Here is a 22,643-nt window from a genome sequence, read left to right as displayed (position 1 = left end):
CGGCCAGTCTTTAGGTGGTATCCAAACCCTCCGCGGGGGCGCCGCCGCGCTTCCCAAGCGGCGCACTATAGCAGTGCGCCACCGGGCCGGCCCAGCAAAAGACTTTTTAACAGAAAATATTAAACCTAAAGAAGGACATCACAAATGATACTGTATTAAAATTAAGAGCTTCTTTTTGGTGTGAAATTCAATGAAACACTTTGTAAAGCTGGTGGGTAGTATCTCCTAAAGCTGAATAGATGTAATCCTATGACAGCAATTCTGCTAGTACATATATACCCAACAGAAATTCACACGTTTTATGAAAACAGAACTTACATACCAGTGCAATTCATGACAGCCTCAAATTGAAAACCACTCACATGTGCTAAAATAGATGAAGGATTAAATTGTTTGATATACACACAAAAACATGCAAAATTCACAAACATATCAAAATTTAAAAGTTAAATACAAATGAGCTCATGCTTAATTTTTCCATTTATGTAAAGTACAAAGGAGGTGAAAGTGATCTATGCTGTTAAATGTCACAATAGTGGTCATTCTTGGGGATAGTGACGGGGAGGGGCACAAGGAAGCATCTGGGAGGCGGACAATGATCTGTTTTTTGACATAGAATAGGCATACACGGATGTGTCCAGTCTGTGGAATTTGGTCGAGCAGTGTATTCAGGACCTGTGCATAAAATTCTTTTAAAATACACATCAGCAATTAGAAAGTAAGTTATAAGAAGGTAAATGCATTAGTATGCAATGTCCTTATTGTTTATGTGGAGAGTTAAGGTATTCAATAACTTTATATTGTGATTAGTTTTTAACAGTACACAGAGATTTCTAGGTTGAAACCTAAGCATTAGTGATTACACAGCACCCAAAAAACAGGGGTAAAATAAATTAACACAGAAAAAAATCAACACAGAAAGATAAGAAAATAGAACAGATGTCAGGAAGATCACACAATACGTTAATAAATGCTTGCCCAATATGGTCATTATTATATTAAACAAAAAAGACTAATTACTCTTTCTCTTTGAATTTTTTTTTCTTTTGGGGGAGCAGCTGGCTGGTACAGGGATTGAACCCTGGACCTTGGTGTTATCAGCACCACTCTCTAACCAACTGAGCTAACTGGCCATCCCTCTAATTACTCTTGTTAAGGCCAAATATTGCTGCACTACTCTATTCATTTGGATATTTTCTCAACAGATATAGCTAAGACATAAGAATCAAAGTAGATAAATAAAAAATATATTCCATGTATTTTAACCAGCTAATCAACTAGAATGCCTAGTTATATATCAGATAAAATGAACTTTGGTTAAACAGGTTGTCATTGTTATAATTAATATTATATGAAACTCTAAATTTTACATATCCTATGTACAATTTCCCAGTATTTTTGCTTGATGGATAGCAATAATAATCTGGTAGATATGTATACACATAATGCACACCAATTATGTATAAATGTGTGTATGTGCATGCACGTAAGTGTGCACGAATACCTTGTGATATGAGTGTTACATACAATTCTGTGGGGAAAAAGTAAGCAAACAACTGAACAATGTGCAAAATCACAAAATTTACATGTTCCTCAATCATTAGGGGATTTTCTATTGCTTATCCAGGCAAAGCAGAGCCTAAAATTACTGGAGTCATGGCTCAGGAGCAGAAAGGGGCTGACAGCTGGGAAACATCCATCGACTATTGAGGTGCTATTCATCAGGAACCAGCTGGGTTTATTAATAAGAGCCAGACAAACTTGAAAGATGCAGGCGAGGCTGTAAAAGAAGACAAAGGTGCTCACCAGGAGAAGGACGGTCTTGGTAGCTCTGGACTCGGGGGAGGACCTGGGAGAGACGTTGTTCCTGTGAATGTGTTGCACCCGCTGCTTATGCCTGTGCAGGACCAAAACCATGGAGCTGCTGGCCCAGAGCATGAGCCCCAAACAGAAAACATCAAGGAATGACAGCCACACTGCATGCAGTGACTCTGTGGTTTTATCATGACGAACAGAAGAACAGTATTGAAAATATTTTGTGTTTGTGATGTTTTTGTTGCTCAATTTCCCAGTCATGTATATAGGAAAAATGGCATTTATTAGCATTTGCAGGATCCAGCACAGGAAAATAGAGGGGCCAATAAACTTGGGAACTTTCACTTTGAGCTCTGCAAACCTGGAGTTCCTGGGACTGATAACCATGGCCCAAAAGACACTCAAGAGGCAGGTGCTGCCAATGGACACACCTCTGCCCAGTCTGTGCACGTAGGAAATGAACTTGCATTCATGATCATTAAAGACATGTTGCCATCCAAAAGATACCATTGCATGGGGGATTCCTCTAGACAAAATGACAAAAGAGTTTGCTACAAGCAGGTTTGCCACGATCAAGTCTGTGGTCCTTAACCTGTGCCCAGTGAAATAAAGGAAGAGATAATGATAAAAAAGAGAGAAATTTCCCAGGATTCCAAATGCAGTCTGTGACAAGAAGATCATTCCTATTGCCACATTCCTGGTGGCCATCCTGTTAGTTTCCACTATTTGTCTTCTGAGCTACAGGATCCTGCATGGGAACAGATGTGTGGGCTACACATATCACGTCAACTGAAATCCAGTATTCTCCACTTGACAACAGTCCTTATGTAGAGGGCTGGCCAGTTAACTCAGTTCGTTAGACTGCAGTGTTATAACACTGGGCCGGACGCCAAAAAAAGAAAAAAGACAACAAATACAGTTCTTGTGTAGAAAAAAAAATACTTACAGTTTTTTCATCATTTAGAGGCTTCCATACATTGAATGTATAACCTTTTTTTTTTTTTTTTTTTTTTTAAAAATGACCGGTAAGGGGATCTCAACCCCTGACTTGGTGTTGTCAGCACCACGCTCTCTCAAGTGAGCCGCGGGCTGGCCCTTGAATGTATAATCTTTAAAGAACACTTGCAATGTACAAATCATAGCTATGAAGGCCACATAGGTGGTGACTTCTTTACTCCTCACACATTTAAGAAGGAAGCACTACTATTACTTTCCTTATAAACCTTAGGAGAAACTAGGATCAGAGAGGTCAAATCTACACCCTGGTACAGGCAGAGGGGGGATTATAACCAGGCTGTGCTGCTAACAGTAATACTGTATTTAATCCATGGAATACTAAGAAGCTACTTAGCTATGTTCGTCAAACACGCCAGATCTATACATTTCATTTTGATTTTGCACCTTGTCATTTTATTTTATTGCTGCTATTTTGTTTTATAATGTTGGTAGTAACAAGTTTCCACTTATTTATAAGAATTTACTCAATAGGCCAATGTAAATTCTAAGTGAAGCTTTACACATTCTAGTAAGATGTGGTGCACAGATTGCATAATACTACAGGTACTTGTCCCTTGAGAAGGAGGATGGATTTACTCAATGTAGGAATGGGTTGATATTAGGATGGCAACAAAAATACTCAATTGCTTTTATCCCAGGAACAAAAACACAGTAGTGCAAATCGCAGGAAGTATGGGACATGAAACACTGATGTCTGATAAAGTAGTATATATTAGAAATAAAATTATCGCTTGCTTCAAATCGGATACTTATCTCATTTATTAATACCTGAATTAAATAAAGTTATTACCAATAAGGAACTATTTGTGAGAAATAGTAAAATATATGACACATGGGCAAAATAGAATATTAGGGCAAAATATTGTACACTATAAATTAAAATAAATATTTGGATTGATATTATATTTTAAAGCTTGGGAAATATGAGGATACTTCGAAATCTTCATGGAAAAACTGAATTAAAAGAAAGTACAAATCTTTCTGTTAACTTTTTGAGGGACCCTCATTTTGCAAGATACATTTGAGACTTTCAGATAGTCTCTGAAACTGATCATTATAAAGTTTTCCTTAAATGCTGCTTCCCTAACTTTAAGAGAGAAAAGTTTCTCATAATCAATAGACACAGTAATTGAATCCACTTAACACTTTACATACATGGAGACTGAGAAAACATTTAATTCCAGCAGCTTCTATCAGTCCCACCATTTCTGTACAGGATGAGAGGAGTCTTGTAGATTTATCCTACTCTTTGTTACAAGAATGGACATATCATCAGCACCCCTTTAGTAAACTTGAAAATTTTGCCTGTGACTGCTGTCATGTAGGCTGAACAGCGGATTGATTTCAGAACTACAGTCCTGTGCACATCAAAAATCTGGTTTCCTTATTACTTGGATTAAACACCAACAATCACTGTCATTGTGGATCACACTCTACTAGGAGCCATCAGAGACGGGTATTGGATCTAGGAACCCATCTCTCCTCACTAGCTCAGTTCATGACTCAGAATTACTTCTTCCTGTATGGCTTTGGCACTGGGCCAAGCTCAAATCCAGAAGAATCACTTTTTCCAATATGACTTTTTACCCAGACTTCTGACATGCCTCCTTCCCTTACAGATTCTAACTCTCAGACCAAAATACAGAATACCCACCAGCTTCTTCCTGCAGCCTGGATGGTGGGCTCAGAGTGGATGTCAAGGCAGCCAGTTCAGGTTTGGGAGAGGGCAGCTAGACTCCGAGATATGGGTCTGTGGTTCTGTGACCTCATCTCCCCTAAGAACTGCAATTATCATTTCACCTGAAGCATCAGTGGGAGGGCAGGCTGGGGACATGAAAATGTTTCTGAAAACTTTTTCCTCCGTTGCTAATTACCAAGAGCAATTACAAGTTTCTAGTTAGCATCTCTTAAGAGACTACAGAGTACTTCTGACAGACTCTTTCTTTTTCATGACCCCAGGAGTCAGACAGAGTCTCACATGAGGGAGAGCAGGAAATGCTGAGGTGTGATACATGAGAGACTGGCAAAGTGCATTGACTCACTGGATGTTCTGCTTTGCTGAGGACTTCTCCCCAAAAGTGAAATCTTTCCTCATCTTCACACCCCTGAGCTGCACCATCAAGTTATCAGCAAAAAATTGAGTGACACAAACATCTCAGAAGAATTTTTTTTAAGTGCGAGTAAGAATGAACGAGATGCCAAGAGTTTACTTTAGATATCATTGGACTCATTTGCACAACTCAGTATCAACTAATATGGAACATTTGTAGGGAAGTCGATTTTACCAATATCAACCCCATTAGTGTTAAAAAGTAGAAGCAGAAAAATACCCATAGAAGAAAGAGAAATGTTTCTAATACTATCCCTCATAAATAAAGAACCTGGATCAGATGGTTTGACAGGCAGATTTTATCATTTTTTTAACTATCAGATAAGCCAATGCTACTTATTTAATTTAAGATCATAGAATGGTCAACACACTCCACACTTTTTTTTTCCTGAATTTTCAGTAATGAGCAATACTGTTTTGGGAATTAATTAAGAAATATAAACTAGGAATTAAATTTAATTCTTTAGTTTTCCTACAAACAAACACTTTAATCCAGGCTCACTTACCAACCACCCCCAATTATCAAATTAGCGTTAGAGCAATAACAGTGGACCAAGAACCACACTACCCCCGCTACACACACACATGCATGCACACTCACACACTAAAATATACAGTCACGTACCCTCATGCACATGTACACATACATGATCACTCATGTACTCACACAATTCTGGTCACACCTTCACAAACATTCGTGCACTCACCACATACAAACTTATACTGATAATTATAAATACTCATAAGGATACACACTCACACAATATCTCAGTTACCCTCTTTCCTAAAAGAATGCTCATATGTGCATATGTTGATAACATGTTCTTAAACAGAAGCATAGTCATATCTCCAGAATACAAGATGCTTGGTAAGGCAGCCTTTCCACATTTTATAATCCTTCTAACCTTGCAGCAACCCACAAAGGCAATATTCATAATACCCAGCACTTAAAAAGTGCTATAAGCATTGCCTCCTAGGTGGGCATCGTGGTGGGAATGTTGTAGTGTTTGGGACAGTGACAGTATATGGGTGTGCGATAAAGTAAAATAAAAGAGGCCACAGGAGAAGGAGGACATGAGACTATAACATGGTCTTGTGGAGAGCTGGGAGCCATGAGGCTGGAGAGTACAGGGGAAGAGAGAGGGCAGAGGGATAAAAGGTAAAGGGTATGAAATGTTGCTTAGATATTAAAGTGCAATACCAGCTTTAAGATGCAATGAAACAAGGGAATTTGAGGTATTGAGCATATTGAGATGTGGAATGATAAGGGGTGCAGGGAACAACAACACTAATGAGAATGGGAAGTTAATGGGCAAATGTGGGTAAAGGTCGGTGCAGGAGAGGGGTTCAAAAGCATGGTATGGAGGGAAGGTGAGTACAGATAGGGCAGGCCAATCTTTGAAGATGAGGACGGTCCAGGGTAAGTACAGAATGTGGGATAAGCAGGTGGAGCCTGGGGGAGGTAAAGGGGATGCAAGGAAGCAAAACAGGCACAGGGCAATGAGGGAGCCATGGAGGACAGTGGGTGTGAGAGAGCCAAAGAGCCCATGAGAAAGAGTCAGGGATTATAGGGCTGGAGGTCATGGGTGCAGGACATGCAGTGGTTTTATGGGGGAGATGAGGATGCTTGAAAGGTGAAGTCAGGGAGTTTGAGGGTTTGAGACATAGAGGAGGACATGGGGAATGGGCTGAGCTATCAGAATTGAGAATAGAAACAGGGCAAGAGGAAGGGGATACAGATGATGGAATTTACAGGACTGACTGAAGGTGAGGAGGTCGAACTGAGGTTTCCAGAATAGGGGTCACACAGGGATAGAGATCACGTATATCACAGAATAGAGGTGAGAGGCAGTAGAAGGCTTGAAGGGTTACATGGAGGTCTGAGAGTGGATGTCTAGAGTTTACAGGGTGGAGGGATAAAGGATGTAGCAAGAGAGATTGAATTGGAGTGAGAGGAAGGATTGGGCTAGGGGTGATGGAGGTGGCAGGGGGCAGATCAGAGGCCACTAATTAATTCCCTCTTTCACTGATTCTTTCATTTATGGTCAAATAACAACAGTCATGTATGATTTCTAATAATGCCCCCCAAAACCTCTTAAATTGAATTTACAGTAGAGGACAGTAATTAAAATTTTAGTTGAACCACACAACAGCTTTCCTATTGGAAACCACGTAGAGAATGTGACCATGGTGAGTGTGGGAGGAGAGGCTGTTGACTGGTATCCAGTGTTTAGTGTTGGAAAGATGTGCCAGTCCATCTATTTGAAAGGTTTTCTTATGTATGAAGGATTTTTATGCAATAAAGAACTTTTATGCCCCAAGACTAAAATAAAAATACCTAAAAGATCCTGGAGTGAATTCTTCCCCTAAGTGTCCAGAATAGAGCACAGGCTGGCTGAAACTTTGATTTCAGCTTGTGACAGCCTTCTCAGAGTACCCAGCCAAGTCAGCCCTGATTTTTGAACTAAGAAATGAAAGAAAATAAATGCATGTCTTGTTAAACTTCTAAGTTTGTGACAAGATGTTGTGTTGGAAATAAAAAAGTAGGTTGGCAGGTTGGCTCAGTTGGTTAGAGGACAGTGTTGTAACACCGAGGTCAAGGGACTCAGATCCCCAGATTCCTGTGCCAGCCAGCCACCTAAATAAATAAAAGACACAGTTAAAAAATATATATATAAAAGTAATATGCATAGAAACAAATTTAATTGCAAAATATTTAAACAATACAACAAAGTCAAAGTCTTCATTAATTTCTCACAACCAATACTATTTTGATCTCCAGATGTAAAAATTTTCACCATTTAATGTGTATTCTCCTTTCGCAATTTGAGAATATATCTAAAATTATATCTGTAATTGCACTACACACACACACACTCACACACACTTGTACATTATATTCTGTTTTTGGCTAATATCTCAGAGGCAGATTGGAATTATGCTGCTACAAGACAAGGAACTAGAAGCTGGAAGAACAACCTGGAACAGATCCTCCCATATGACCTTTAGTGAGTGCATGGCCTGCTGACACCTTAATCTCGACTTCTAGCCTCCAGAACTGTGAGACAACAAATTTCTGTTATTTAAGGCACTAAGTTTGTGGTACTTTGTTATAGCTGCCCTAGCTAACTAATACAACTTTCTTAGCCACCTCTTTACCCACAGACAGAAGAATCTAGGAACACAGAAAAGGCTGCCCTTCCTTGTCCTTTGCCACAGAAGGGATTTAGACAAAGAGCTGTGATCTGGAGATCATAATATGAGTTTATCCTTCCCTGTCTTCGGGGGATTTGACTCCTAGAAACACCTACCAGTTCTGCCACAGCATTGGGGATGTGCTGAACTGAGACTCTCCTACAAAATCTATGCAGTGCAGACCCGTTACCTCCCAATGAAACAGATCCAGTGGTCAACCTTCAGGAATATGTCCTGAATGCTTGGTTATGAACCTTGGAATTCCCTGGGAACATTTAATTAAAACAACTTTGAGGCTGGTCCCTATCCCAGACCAACCAACAGAATAGGGATGGGGAGAGATAGGACGACACAGGTGATGGTGTTTCTTAAAATTCTCCAGGTGACCCTAAGTGGGAAGCCAGTGTTGAGGACCACTTAGCTAAACATTGCTTCTGAACTGTAATGTGCATTCAAAGCACCTGGGGATCTTTTTGAAACAGATTCCACACTCTAAGATACCATGGGTTTGCACTTTTAATATGGTCCCTGGTGGTGCTGATGCTTCTCTCCCAGGATCCCTGCTGTGGACTGAATATACCCCCAAAACTCATTGAAGCTTGAGTCCCAGTGCTCAAGGGGATTGTAACAGTGCTAAGAGGATAGGAAATCTGATCATGGTATTTGAAAGGTGGGGCCTTTAAGAGATGATTAGTCAGGACTGTGCCCTCTGAGCAGATTTATTCATTCGTGGAGTAATGGGATTGCTCTGATGGCTTGATAAGGAGGGCAAGTGAGGTGGTTAGCCCTCTCTTGCTCAGCTGATTTGGCCATGTGATACTCTGTGTTGTTCTAGAGAGTCTCTGTACAGAAGAGAGACCCTCACCAGATGTATTCCCTGGACCTTGGAATTCTCGGCCTCCAAAACTATAAGAAATAAATTTCATTTGCTTATAAATTACCCAGTTTCATGTACTCTAAGCAATAGAAATGGATGAATACAACCCCTCTTTCAACAGCATCCCCTCCAAGCCCATTGCTCTTTCATTAATGCTAAGCTACAGAAGGGAAGCATCAGTACACCCAAGCTCTTTACTCACAACCACATCTCTCCACACAAATACTGCTGGTTTCTGACATTTAGCATATGGTCCAGAAAAGAAGGGAATGTGGACAGATGGTGCTTTTGAGGAGAGAGGGCTGCTATAGCAAAAGTCTAAGGACCACATGAAAGGATGCAGGGTCTGCAGTTGCCAGTGCAGATTTCAGTAGGAGCAGGCATTCCCAGGCAACCTGTGTGCAAACACGAGCATTTGTTGCTGGGGCATGGGAAAGGCGAGTCTTGGCAGGCGGACAGGGCCTAGGACGGCCTCCCTGCACACGCACACGCCTGTGGATGAGTGTGGGCTGAGATTTACCCTAGCTGCAGGACACTCTAGGGAATGCCCCCAGGCACCCTGCATGTGCTCATGCACTAGAGTTTGTACTGGAAGGAAGAGGTGGAATTGAAGGGGATCCAGGATCCATAAGGCAGATAATGCAGGTTGGTATAAGGACTGTGCTAAAGATTGTGGTTCCAGGTAGAACTGAAATTTGAGTTTAGGTCCATGGGCTTGGGTAGAAACAGGATCTAGACATGGTCCAGGGACCCAGGGTGAAAGAGGGACCAGGCTGTAGCAGTAGATTCTGGATCTGGGAGAGGCTGTGATGTGCTAGGGGACCTTTGGAAGCAGGTGTGGATGTGGAGAGAGGGGATTTCCAGTAGAACAATAGCTGCTGGGAGCAATTCTCAGCTGCAGAGTCTGGTTCTACCAGTGGAAGAGTGTGCAGGTACCTGGGTGCGTGCCAAGTATTAGGAGCAAAGCATGAGGCTTTCAGGACTCATCTAACAGGTAGCAACCCCAAGCCCACAGGTCCAGCTACAACTGGAGCAGTGAACCCATCTGATCCTCGGCCTTTCATTGATGAAAGTTTTTTGATTACGCATTCAATGTTTTTGCTTGCTATGACAGTCTCTTCAGATTTTCTATTTATTCTTGAGGCAGTTTTTTGTAGTATGTGCTTGTAGGAATTGTTTATTTCACCTAGGATATCTAATATCTAATCATCGGTGTACAATTGTTCAACATAACCTCTTATAGTTTTTATTTCTGTAAGTTTGGTAGTAAAATTCTAACTTTCATTTGTGAATATTATAATAATTTGAGTCTTCTGTTTTTATTGTTGTTATTGTTAGAGTAGAAAATTGTTGATTTTTTTGATCTTTTCTAAGAACAAAGTTTTGGTTTCACAGATTTTTTCTATTTTTAATATTTTTACTTTTATTCATCACTATTCTAATCTTTCCTATTTCCTTCCTCATGCTAGCTTTTGGTTTACTATATTTTGTCTAGTTCCTTAAGGTGTAGAGTTAGGTTATTCATGTGAAATCTTTTTTTTTTTTTCCAGCTTTAGTGAGGTATAATTGCATATATTCAAGGTGTACAACGTGATGTTTTGATATAAGTGAACATGGTGAAATGATTACCAGAATCAAGTTAATTAACGTACGCATCACTTCAAAAAGTTACCTTTTAAAAAATTTTTTTGTTGTGATGTATGACTTACTTTTAGCAAATTTCAAATAGACAGTAACTTTTTTTTTTTTTTTTTTTTTAAGATGACCGGTAAGGGTATCTTAACCTTTGACTTGGTGTTGTCAGCACCACGCTCAGCCAGCGAGCCAACCGGCCATCCCTATACGGGATCCGAACCCGGGGCCTTGGTGTTATCAGCACCGTATTCTCCCGAGTGAGCCACTGGCCAGCCCTAGACAGTAACTATTTTTAACTATAGTCACCATGCTGTACATTAGGTCTCCAGAACTCATCTTAAAACCGCAAGTTTGGATTCTTTTACCAACACCTCCTCTTTCCCCGCATCCCCACCGGTGGTAACCACCCTTCTACACTCTCTTACTACGAGTTCGACTTTTCTAGATTGCACATGTTGATGAGATCACGCAGTATTTGTCTTTCAGTGTCTGGCTTATTTTGTTTGGCATAGTGTCTTTCAGGTTCCCGGATCCAATCACCGCCCCACAACAGTCCTCACCCACATCCGAGTTCCCTGACCGGTGAGTAGCTTCAGCCTCACTGGCAAGACTAGAGTCTTGTAAAAAGAGCTTTTGACTAAATTGCTTCAACTTGTTAAGAAGAAAATATCCTAGTTTCCAGGCTGGCCAATTAGTTCGCTTGGTTGGGGCGTAGTGCTGATAACGCTAAGGACAAGGATTCCGATGCCCCAAAGAGCCAGCCGCCAAAAAAAAGAGAAAAAATCTTAGTTTCCAACATAAGCGGACCACAACTTTAAGCTTTCACCTTCCATTTTGAAACGTGAATTTAAAATAGCACAAAGCAACGCTGCTCCACATTACAGGAAATAGACGCAAATATTAAAAACCTTAAAGCAAAGACCCGCTAGGCGACAGGCCGAGTGAAGAGCAGGCCACGCCCCCTGCCTGTTGACCCCGCCCCCGCCCCAAGCCCGCCCTCCCACGGTGCCCGCCCAAGCCCAACCTCTTCCGGGGCACGCACTTCCCTTCATACCCGGAAGCAGGTCACCCGCAGCGAAGGTCGCACCGTAGCGCGTGAGTTTCCCTCTAGCTGGATAACACCTGTGCTTTGCAGCCCCCGGCGCTTCCATCCCCGGGATGTGGGGGTAGCTACAGACCTTACCATCCCCGCACCGGCCCGTTCACCCCAAGTGAACTCAGACCTCGCCGTGTGAATCCGGGAAGTCGCTCTGAGGCTGGTCCCTGTCCCCTTGGCTTTCCTCCCTTAGAATCACATAGACCCGCCTTTCAGGTCGTTTCCCTGCTTAAAACTTTTTACTGACTTCTCTACCCACCCCGCGTCTTGTGAAGCCCTCACCCGCGGAGTGGATTCAGGCCATTTCGGCCCCCCACCCCTCGCCCTTTTCTGCCCCTGGAGCGCAGTGTCCCCCACCCCCCCCTGCTCCGGGAAGATTCGCTTCCTCTCCCCGGTGCGGGGATTCTGCAGACCCGCACTCTGCTGAGAAACCACACCCCAGCACCTCGTGTCCTCCCCAGGCCTCCACTTCACAGTCACCCCTTCCCCTGACCTTGCGTTGGGGGAGGTGACTTGGGCCTGTCTTGTGACGTCCAGTGTTCTTCCATTCCAAATTCCACCGCGCTGGAAAATGTGCTCTTCCGGAAGACGGACATCTTATTCCATCTCCCTCCTGAATGTGTGGGAGAGAGAGCGCGACGGAGAGAAATAGAAAAACTGAAGAGAAAAGAAGAATGGGGGAGAACCATAAACAGATGGCAAAGTGGAGGATGATTTAGGGACTTACATACAGACACTAAGATGAAAGAGAACACGCCGGGAAAGCAGCAGGCGGAGAAAAGCCAATAGTGGAATTTAGAGAAAAGGGGCATCTCCAGGGAAATGAAGGGGAGCAAGATAGGGAGAAGGGCCCTTGGTCAGCAGTAGGAGAGAGGGTAATAAAGGGGGAGGTACTGCAGACTGTGAGGGAAGAAGAGAAAAAGAGTTGTAGTCATGGCAGATAGAGCAGCTTCGAGCTGGGACTGAGAGACGGGGTAGGGGGTGACATGGCAAGTGCAGGGAGCAACAGTGGGGAGGAAGCATAGGGATTTGAGGGTTCCAGAAAGGGGACAAAAGAGATGTAACATGGAAGGAAGGAACATAAGAGGGAGAGCAGAAGGGAAGCAAATTTGGGGCACAAGACAGGTAGAAATACATAGAGATTTGAGATAGATTGGGGAGAAAGCAACAAGAGGTGAAACAAGCAACAGTGGGGCAGAACAAGTGGAAGAGAAAGAATAGAGGGGAGAAACATCAGGAGAGGAGAAAGAACCAACATAAGCAGAAACCCAGGGGGAAAACACAGGAAAGCAAGCAAACAAAAAAGATAGGCAAAATGAGAGAAGGAAAACATAGTAGTGAAGAAAAAGGAGGGACCCAGAAGAGTGGAGAGTTCGTTAGATATGGATGGTATAGTTGTAATATATTGGCTTATGGCTTTATAATCTAATTTAAAATTGGATTATTTAAATTGTGCAGTTGAGAATGAGAATTATAAAATTATAAGACTGGTGTATTTTGTGTTTGTTTGTATTAGAAGATAATTTCCATTTTCAGTCCCTTATCTGTCAGAAGACAGTGACTTGATTCAGTCAGTTGTGGGTCACCCTCTTTCTTGGTTTAGGGTAGAGGATGGGGGAGAGGAGAAATGGGGCAGTAAATGACTGACTGTTACTACAAGGTATGTCTTTAAAGGAACATTAAAGGCTTGTTGTTTTTTTGTAATGAACTTTATTCTTTGTAATTCCTTCACATTTGATTCATTGTTCCTCTGGAAGTTTGAGGTAAATTTTAGTTGATTCATTTTCTACTTTTCTGTAAATAGTTAATAATTTCTGAAATAAGATTTGGTGGCATCCTATAATCAGCTCACATCATTTCTAAATATCAGATATTGTCATTTCTTTAAAACTTTGACCCATAGTTTCTTAGATTTTTAAAAAATCTTTCAAACTTTTATAGTTTTCCAGCTTTATTGACATATGATTGAGAAATAAAAATTGTATCTGTTTAAGGAGTGCAACATGATGGTTTGATGTATGTATACATTGCGAAATGATTACTACAGCCTGATTAATTAGCACATCCATCACCTCACATTGTTACCTTTGTATATGTGATGAGAACATTTAAGATGTATTCTCAGCAAATTTCAAGTATACAGTGCAGTATTAACTATGATCAGCATGCTGTACTTTATCTTCCTCAGAACTACTTCTTCTTTTTTTTTTTTTTTTTCCTTTTTTTTGTCTTTTTTTCATGACCGGCAACGGATCGCAACCCTCAGTGTTGTGACCACCCCTCGTTCAGCCAGTGAGCTGCCGGTCTGTATATGGGATCCGAACCCTCGGCGGGAGCGCTGCTGCGCTTCCCAAGCGGCGCACTGTAGCAGTGCGCCACCGGGCTGGCCCCAGAACTTCTTCATTTTATGAGCGAAAGCTTGTCCGCTTTGAGCAACCTTTCTCCATTTTCCCCACCCATTAGCCTATGGCAACCACCATACTACTTTGTTGCTAGTAGTTGGACTTTTTCAGATTCCATATATAAGTGAGATCATACAGTATTTTGTCTCTCTGTGTCTGCCTTATTGTACTTAGCATAATGTACTCCAGGTTCATTCACGTTGTCACAAATAGCAGGATTTCCTTTTTATGGCTGAATAATATTCCATTGTTTACATATACCACATTTTTTTTAAAACATTCATCCATCGACAGGCATGTAGGACATTTCCACATCTTGGTTCTTATGAATAATGCTGCAGTGATTGTGGTGGTGCAGATAACTCTTTGAGATATCAATTTCATTTTCTCTGAATATGTACCCTAATATATATACTAAAAAATATATGTACCCAAAAATATATGTCTAAAAGTGACTTCCCGAATTCCCCTAAAAGCATTCCCATGCAGTCCTCTACATCTCACATAAGACTGAGCCTGTATATCCTGGGGCTTAGCTGAACTTATTGTCATATATTTAAAATATAGAAGATATTGCATTATTTAAACTTAATGTGATGGAGGAATAAATTATATTTACTTAAAATGGGTTGTGGCACAGGAAGGGGTTGTGTTGTATTTAAGCATTAAACAGCATATTTTTGACCTTCAGGATTGACTTCTAAAGACTCATGTTACCTGTGGAAGAAACCCAGAAGAGGAGGAGGAGAAAAGAAAAGGAGTCAAGAATGACTCCTACTCAGGTAAATTGATACTCTTGATTGATTCTTCTTTCTCCTTCCTTTCTGAAATGTAGGCATCGGACTTGCTAATCTTCTCAGACTCTGAAGTATCCTGCCTGACATGCTTGCTCACAGTCACCTGTGGCTTCCCTCAGTTCTTCTCATCTCCACTTAACATTCTGTTTCACCGTGACCCAGTGAGGTGGACGTTGGGAAGAGGCTCCACTGGGCGTGGTCCTGGGAAGGACTTCACTCGCAAACATAGATTGGAGATGGGGTATGGGCCTTGTGGTGTCAGTGCTGATGGGCAGCAGGGAATGTTTAGGGGCCACATCTGGATGCACTGTCACTCTTTGTAAACCAGGGTTAGAGAAGCTGCACGTGGAAATCACGTATTTATGTGCACAAATACCTAGTAAATTCTGGAAAAGGAGACCTAAGGAAAAATCTGTTCTGTCTGTTTTAATAATATATTTGAAGCTAAATAAGTGAAACAGCTTGTTTTCATTGGAGCATTCTCTAGATAAAGACATGAGGGTTCTTTACAATTTTTAACAGGTGTAAATAATGCCACAGCAGCTGCCTTTGAGCTCACCACCTTTACTGCAGATCTCTGAGGGTTCCTCTACATAGGGCAATTAAAAAGTAATTTGTTAGTCAAGGATGGAATGTTTCCTATTTTGCTAGGTCTGGCAAGATTCTTTTTCTTCCCCCATCTGCAAAGGTTCCCTCTCCCACAAACATCATATGAGATATCTGCCATATTTAAGCAAAGCTTACTACTATATTCTTATTACATTTTGAAATTCTGAGGAAAATGACTACACTTTTATTTCCACTTTCCAATTCCTATGGAATCTGAGTGGGTTTCCTTATTTTGCAGATGTGTACATATAAAATAGATTTTATACTTTGCTCAGTTTTCTTCTAATGTATGTTCTGTTTTCTATTGTGTAGTTTAATTCTTTCTATATGCCCTGGTGTGTTTTTTAGGTTATACATTTTTTTTAGTGTGAAACAAATCTTTCTTTTATGACTCTTTTTGTTTGTTTTCTCTTTCTTTGGAAGGCCTGGTTCGTTGCATGATTACAGAATAGTATACTCATTTTAGATATAATGTTTTCTTGTTTAAAATTGTCTTTACCTTGCTTTTTAATTTGGATTTTTGTGTCTATCTTGTGACAGATATGTGATTGATTTTAAAGTTTTGGATTATATTTATCATAATAGGCTCATATATAGTTTAGCAGACTCCTTCAGTTTCCTTTTATTTTCAAACTTATGTTGGTTTTTCCTTCCATAGGATACAGTCAGATTTTATTGAAATTTCACATTTTTTTGTGTGTTTTAATGGCTCTGAATTTCTACCATCACAAAAGTCTTTATGTCAGCACATCTTGTAATAAGAATTGTTTGTCAGTCTTTGGTCATGTCTTTGTTATGTCTTTCAGTAAAGTTTGTTTATAGTTCAGTAATGTAAGATATATTCACAGTGTTGTAAAATAGATCTCTAGAACTTTTTCATTGTGCAGAACTTAAACTGTACAGTAAAGCCAAGGGTTTGGATCCCCACACTGGCCAACCACCAAAAAAACAAAACTGAAACTCTATACCCACTAAGCACTAATTTGCCCTTTCCTCCCTACAGTCTTAGTTGAAATTCTTTCTGTTTTGTGTCTGTATGATCTTGATCACTTTAGATACTTCTATATGAATGGAATCATATAGTTTGTCCTTTTGTGACTAGTTTATTCCTGTTTGCATAATATCTATGAGATTCATGTTGTAGAATGTGATAGGATTTCCTTCTTTATTTAAGGCTGAATAATATTCCTTTGTATATATGCCACATTTTATATATCCATTCAGTCATAGGCAGACATCTTGGTTTGCTCCACTTCTTGGCTATTGTGAATAATGCTGTGATGAACGTGGATTTGCAAATATCTCTTCGAGATCCTGCTTTCAATTCTGTTAGATATATACCCATAAGTGGGATTGCTGGATCCTATGATAATGGTATTATTAACTTTTTGAGGAACGTTCATACTGTTTTCCATAATGGCTGCATCATTTTGCATTCCTGCCAACAATGCATAAGTGTTCCACTTTCTCCAGATCCTCACCAACACTTGTTATTTTCTGTTCTTTAGATAGTAGTCATCCTAATGGGAACAAGGTGATATTTCATTTGAATTATGTCCAAGTCCTAGAATCTTGTGGAAGGCAGAATTTTGGAGTGGTGATCTAGGATGTTTGGCAAAAGAACTCTCTCAACAGTGTTCAGGGTACTACATGGCTTCTCTTAACCACTTATAGGAAAATGAGAGAAGAGAGAAATGAGTTAGAGATGGAATTTATAATTAAAGAGGAAGTAGAAGGAAAAGATTTGGGAAATGTATATATACATAAATATGTGTGTTAGTCTGTTTTTGTTGCTTATGACAAAATACGTGGAACTGGGTGATTTATAAGGAAGACAAAATATATTGCTTACAGTTTCTGAGCCTGGGAAGTCCAAAGTCCATCTGGTGGTGGTAACAGTGACCCAGGGGTCTCACATTGCAAGATGGTGGAAGCAGAGAGCAGAGAGACTCTCCTCTTCTAAAGCCCTCAGAACCATGCCCCTGACCACCATTTTTAATCCATTCACTATGGCATGGTCCTACAATCCAATCACCTCCTCAAGTCTCCACCTTCCAATTACCATAATAGGATTTCCTACCCTCTTAACAGGCACAGTGGGGACTAAGTTTCTAATACATAAAACTTGGGGGACACAATTCAAGTTCTAGTGAGTTTTGGGTAAACATAATTCAATCCATTACAGTATGTATTGCCATAAATCAAGATAATGGGAAAATGACCCCAGAGGCATTTCAGAAATTTTCAAGGCTGCCATGTGCATCACAGGCCCAGAGTGCCACGGTGTTAAGGGAAGAGTGGTTTCAAGGGAGGGGCCAGGGGCACCCTTTGGACTTCCAGACTCACTGCCTGTGGCCTCTTCATCTGCCCCCATATTCTGGATCAGTGCTTGTTGGCCACGCCAGCTGTAGCTCATTTGGGCCCAGACGTGTATCTTGCTGCCACTTTAGTGGGCACAAGCTGTAAAGCTTGGTGGTATTCACGTGTAGGCACATGGAGTGCACAAGTAGTGGAGGCATGGCTACCTCTACCTAAATGTCAAAGGTTGCTTTGGAGAACCTGTGGGTCCAGGTAGAGAAATCCCACAGGGGTTCACTTGCTGCAGAGAGTCCCTATGAGGGCAATGCCTAGTGAAGCCATAAAGGCAAGGCCACCACATAGAGTTTCCAGTAGGGCAATGACTAATGGAACCATGGGAGTAGGGCCCACCCCTTAGACCCGATATCTGTGGAGCCACAGGAGAGTGATCCTAGCCTTTGAGAGTTTCATGAACAGGAGTGGAGTGCTATGATTTGAATATTGTTTCCTATAAAATTTGCATTGATACTTAGTCCCCAGTGCAACAGTATTAAGAGGTATGGTCTTTAGGAGCTCTTTGGATCATGAAGACTCTGTTTTTTTTGAATGGGATTAGATGCCCTTATAAAAGTCTTGACAGAAGGAGTTCACCCCATTTTGCCCTTCTGTCCCTTCCTCCAGGTGAGGATGCAGCGTTCCTCCCCTCTAGATGATACAGCAACAAGGCACCGTCTTGGATGCCTAGAGCAGTCCTCACCACACACCAGTCCTGCTGTCACCTTGATCTTGGACTTGTCGGCTGGCAGAACCATGAGAAATTAGTTTCTGTTCTTCAAAAATTACCTGGTCTGTGGCATTTTGTTATAGTGGCACAAATGGATATACTATATCTGTTATTTAACTGTTTGTTTCTATAGGTTCAGTTCTAATTCCCAGATTCAAGGTTCAGGTACTTATTCTGCCATATTTTGTTCTTTGACCTGAGGTGAGTTTCTTAGAGTGTCTTTGAAACCGTTGTCTCCTCAGGAAGACAGGAACAGATCTTTCTTTCATGGGCTATTGTGTTGTTTTTAGCTTAGTACATTTGGGGTAATGCCTAGCACATGGGAAGGTGTTCAAAAGCTTTAGTCATTGCTATTGTGATAATCATTACCATTTTTAGATTCTCACCTTTCTTTAAAGCCACTGTGGACCTTGTCATCTCTGAAGACAACACTCATGTTCTAGAGCATCTAGATAATGAATATCACTTGGTGTGTCGAACATCATATCTGACACTTATATGGAGATAACCCTATGTTGATTTTTCTATTTTTCTATTCTTTTTATTATCTACAAAATGAGAAATCCAAACTGATTTATAACAATCCAAAATTAGGGACACATAACTTTCTCACAAATAGTTTACACAAATGTGTGAGAACACGTATGTCATATCAGTCCTTAAAACTCTCTTCTTTTCTTTGTGTGAAGATAAGAACTCTCCTCATAGGACCTCGGTGAAATGTGTTTTTCATTTCAGAGTCCTTTGACATTCAGGGATGTGGCCATTGAATTCTCTCAGGAGGAGTGGAAATGCCTGGACTCTGCTCAGAGGGCTTTATATAAGAACGTGATGTTGGAGAACTACAGGAACCTAGTCTCCCTGGGTGAGGATAACTTCCGTCTAGAAGTCAGGATCTGCCCTTGTGAATCTTCACATTTCCCCTTGTGTGTCTCTTACAAGCCCCTGCACTACTTCACTAACATTAAAGCTATATTGACTCAGAACAGAATAGCTCCAAAATTGGCATCTGGACTTTAACCTTTCTTCAAATGTCCTGCCCCCTTCATTAAACAGCAGTGATGGTTCCAGAGCTTAAGTGTACATAAATTCTCATGGCAGAGTGCCAGAATATCCAGTTCCATAGTTTTCTACTCCTGTCTTGTGATTCTGTCATTCTTGGAAGATAGCTAGATGTCTGCATTCAGGAAGAGGGAATTAAGAGATGAATATGTGAAATACTTTTCTGGATATATGTGTAATGTCCTCTCTCCTACCTAATCATAGGGCTGGGATTCTGGAAAAGCCACAGCACATTATGTCCTTTCTTTTCATAAGCAGGAATCTTTCTTCCTGACCTGAGTGTTATCTCCATGTTGGAGCAAGGGAAAGAGCCCTGGAGTATGGAGAGCAAAGTGGAAATAGCAAGAAAACCTAAAGGGTGGGAATGGATCAAAGCTGTGAACACAGGTAAGAGCTCAGATGGGCACAGTGGAAGATGCATCATTAAATAGTGTTTGGGAAAATCTCTGCAAGTGGGAAAGCTCATTGTTATACAGGATACATTGCCCTTTTAATCATATGTTTTCAATTTTTTTTTTATTCCAAATATTTTAACATTTACTTGTACATATTTGTGGGGTACATACAAGCATATACTGCACAATGATTCACTTAGGGTGGATAGCATAGTTTTGTACCCATTAGCCCACCATTTCCCGCCCCCCCCATAACCATTATTCTACTCTCTTCTTCTATGAGAACCACTTTTTCTTTTAAGATTCCACATGAGTGAGATCATTCACTATTTGTCTTTCTGTGCCTGACTGACTTCATTTAACATGATGGTTTCCAATTCCATCAATGTTGTTACAAATGATAGGATATCAGTTTTTATATATACATAAATATGTACATGAGTATATATATAGCTGAAAAAATACATATATGTAACTGAATAGTATTCCATTTTATATATATATGTATCACAGTTTTTTATCCATTCATCCATTGTTGGGCATTTAGGTTGATTCCATCTCTTGGCTACTGTGAATAGTGCTGCTGTGTTCTTGGAAGAACAGGTGTCTTTTTGCTATATTGATTTCATTTCCTTTGGGAATATACTCAGTAGTGGGACAGCTGACAGCTGGGTTATAAGGTAGATCTGTTTTTATTTCTCGTACTGTGAACCATTCCACAATGGCTATACTGATTTACATTCCCACTAATAATGTAGGATTCCCTTTTCTCTGCATCCTCGCCAGCATTTATTATTTTCTGTCTTGTTGACAGTAGCCATTCTAACTGGAGTGAGGTGATATCTCACTGTGGTTTTAATTTGCATTTCCCTGATGATTAGTATTGTTTAGTATTTTTCATGTGCCTGTCAGCCACTTATATGTATCTTTAGAGAAATGTCTATTTAAGTCCATTGCCTTTCTTTTACTTGGATTATTTGGGGTTTTTCTGCTGTTGAGATGTTTGAGTTTCACATATATTCTAGATATTCTCTCCTTGTTTGATGTGTAGTTTGAACACTTTCTCTCATTCTGTAGGTTATCTCTTTACTTTGTTGATTGTGTCCCTTGCTGTGCAGAAGCTTTTTAGTTTGATGTAGTCCCATTTTTGTATTCTCACTTTAATTGCCTATGCCTTTGTAATCTTGCTCAAAAAAGCACTGCCTACTCTCATTTCATGTAGCATTTCTCTTATGTTTTCTTCTAATAGTTTAAGAGTTTTGGGTCTTAAATTTAGGTCTTTGATCCATTTTGAGTTGATTTTTGTATATGGTGAGAGATAACGGTCTAGTTTTAATCTTCTGCATGTGGATATCTGGTTTTCCCAGCACCACTTATTGAAGAGGCTGTTGTTTCCTCATTGTATATTTTTGGTAACTTTGTTGAAAATTAGTTGGCTGTAAATGTATGCATTTATTTCTGGGCTCTCTATTCTATGCCATTAGTCAGTATGTCTGATTTTATGCCACTACCATGCTGTTTTGGTTACTATAACTTTATAGTTTATTTTGAAATAGGAATATTTTCCAACTTTGTTCCTTTTGTTCAAGATTGGTTTAGATATATGAGGTCTTTTGTGGTTCCATAAAAACTTCAAGGTAGTTTTTTTCTATGTCTATGAAGAATGTCATTGGTATTTTCATAGGAATTTTGTTGAATGTATAGATAGCTATGGGTAATAAGGACATTTTTTTTTTGTCCTTTTTTTGAGACCGGCCATACCGCGCTCAGCCAGTGAGTGCTGTGAACACACCGGTCATCCCTATATAGGATCCAAACCCGCGGCGGGAGCGCCACCGCGCTCCCAACACCGAACTCTCCCGAGTGCGCCATGGGCTTGGCCCAATAAGGACATTTTGATGATGTTAATTCTTCCAACCCATGAACATGGGATATTTTTCCATTATTTGTGTCCTCTTCAATTTTTTTCGGTGTTTTATAGTTTTTATTGTAGAGGCCTTTCCCCTCCTTTGTTAAATTTACTGCTAGCTATTTCAATTTTTTGGTAGCTGTTGTGAATGGGATTACTTTCTTGATTTCTTCTACAGGTGTTTCATTTGGTCTATAGGAAGGCTACTGATTTTTGTGTGTTGATTTTGTATGCTACCACTATAGTGAATTCATTTATTAGTTCTAGTTATTCTTTGGTGGAGTCTTTAGGGTTTTCTATGTATATGGTCGGGTCATTTGCAAGTAAGGATAGTTTGACTTTATCCTTTCTGACTTGAATGTCTTTTATTGCTTTCTCTTATTATACTGGCTAGAACTTTCAGTACTATGTTGAATAAGAGTGGGGAAAATGGACATCTTTGTCTTGTTCCAGTTTTTAGAGGAAAAGTCTCCAATTTTTGTCTGTTCAGTATGATATTAGCTGTGGGTTTGTCATATGTGGCCTTTGTTGTGTCAAGATATAGTCCTTCCATACCTTATTTGTTGAATGTTTTTATCATGTTGGATTTTATCAAGTGCTTTTTCTTTTTTTTTTTTTTTTTTTTTTTTTCTTTTTTTGACC

At 40.3% G+C, this 22,643-nt stretch overlaps 2 protein-coding genes across 2 annotated transcripts in view; one reads left to right on the top strand and one right to left on the bottom strand.

Moving 5' to 3' along the window:
• Positions 1-1,593: 1,593 nt before the first annotated feature.
• Positions 1,594-2,526, bottom strand: LOC103592051 (vomeronasal type-1 receptor 4-like). The gene has a single exon (XM_008574640.1). The coding sequence runs from the start codon at positions 2,521-2,523 to the stop codon at positions 1,594-1,596; it is 930 nt and encodes a 309-aa protein (XP_008572862.1). The 5' UTR covers positions 2,524-2,526.
• A 9,166-nt stretch (positions 2,527-11,692) lies between these two features.
• Positions 11,693-22,643, top strand: part of ZNF841 (zinc finger protein 841) — a 23,934-nt gene continuing 12,983 nt past the window's right edge. Inside the window, 4 exon segments of the mRNA XM_008574635.1 lie at positions 11,693-11,744; positions 14,839-14,929; positions 19,374-19,500; positions 19,956-20,084. Coding sequence (XP_008572857.1) covers positions 14,858-14,929; positions 19,374-19,500; positions 19,956-20,084 — 328 coding nt within the window. The 5' untranslated portion in view covers positions 11,693-11,744; positions 14,839-14,857.

This window comes from Galeopterus variegatus, unplaced genomic scaffold, assembly GCF_000696425.1.
Source record: "Galeopterus variegatus unplaced genomic scaffold, G_variegatus-3.0.2 Scaffold1078, whole genome shotgun sequence".
Lineage (NCBI taxonomy): Eukaryota > Metazoa > Chordata > Mammalia > Dermoptera > Cynocephalidae > Galeopterus > Galeopterus variegatus.
This window is presented reverse-complemented; position numbering and strand designations above follow the sequence as displayed.

Excerpts from the sequence above, each read along its gene's own strand:
- LOC103592051 (XM_008574640.1), bottom strand. The coding sequence starts at position 2,523 with ATGGCCACCAGGAATGTGGCAATAGGAATGATCTTCTTGTCACAGACT.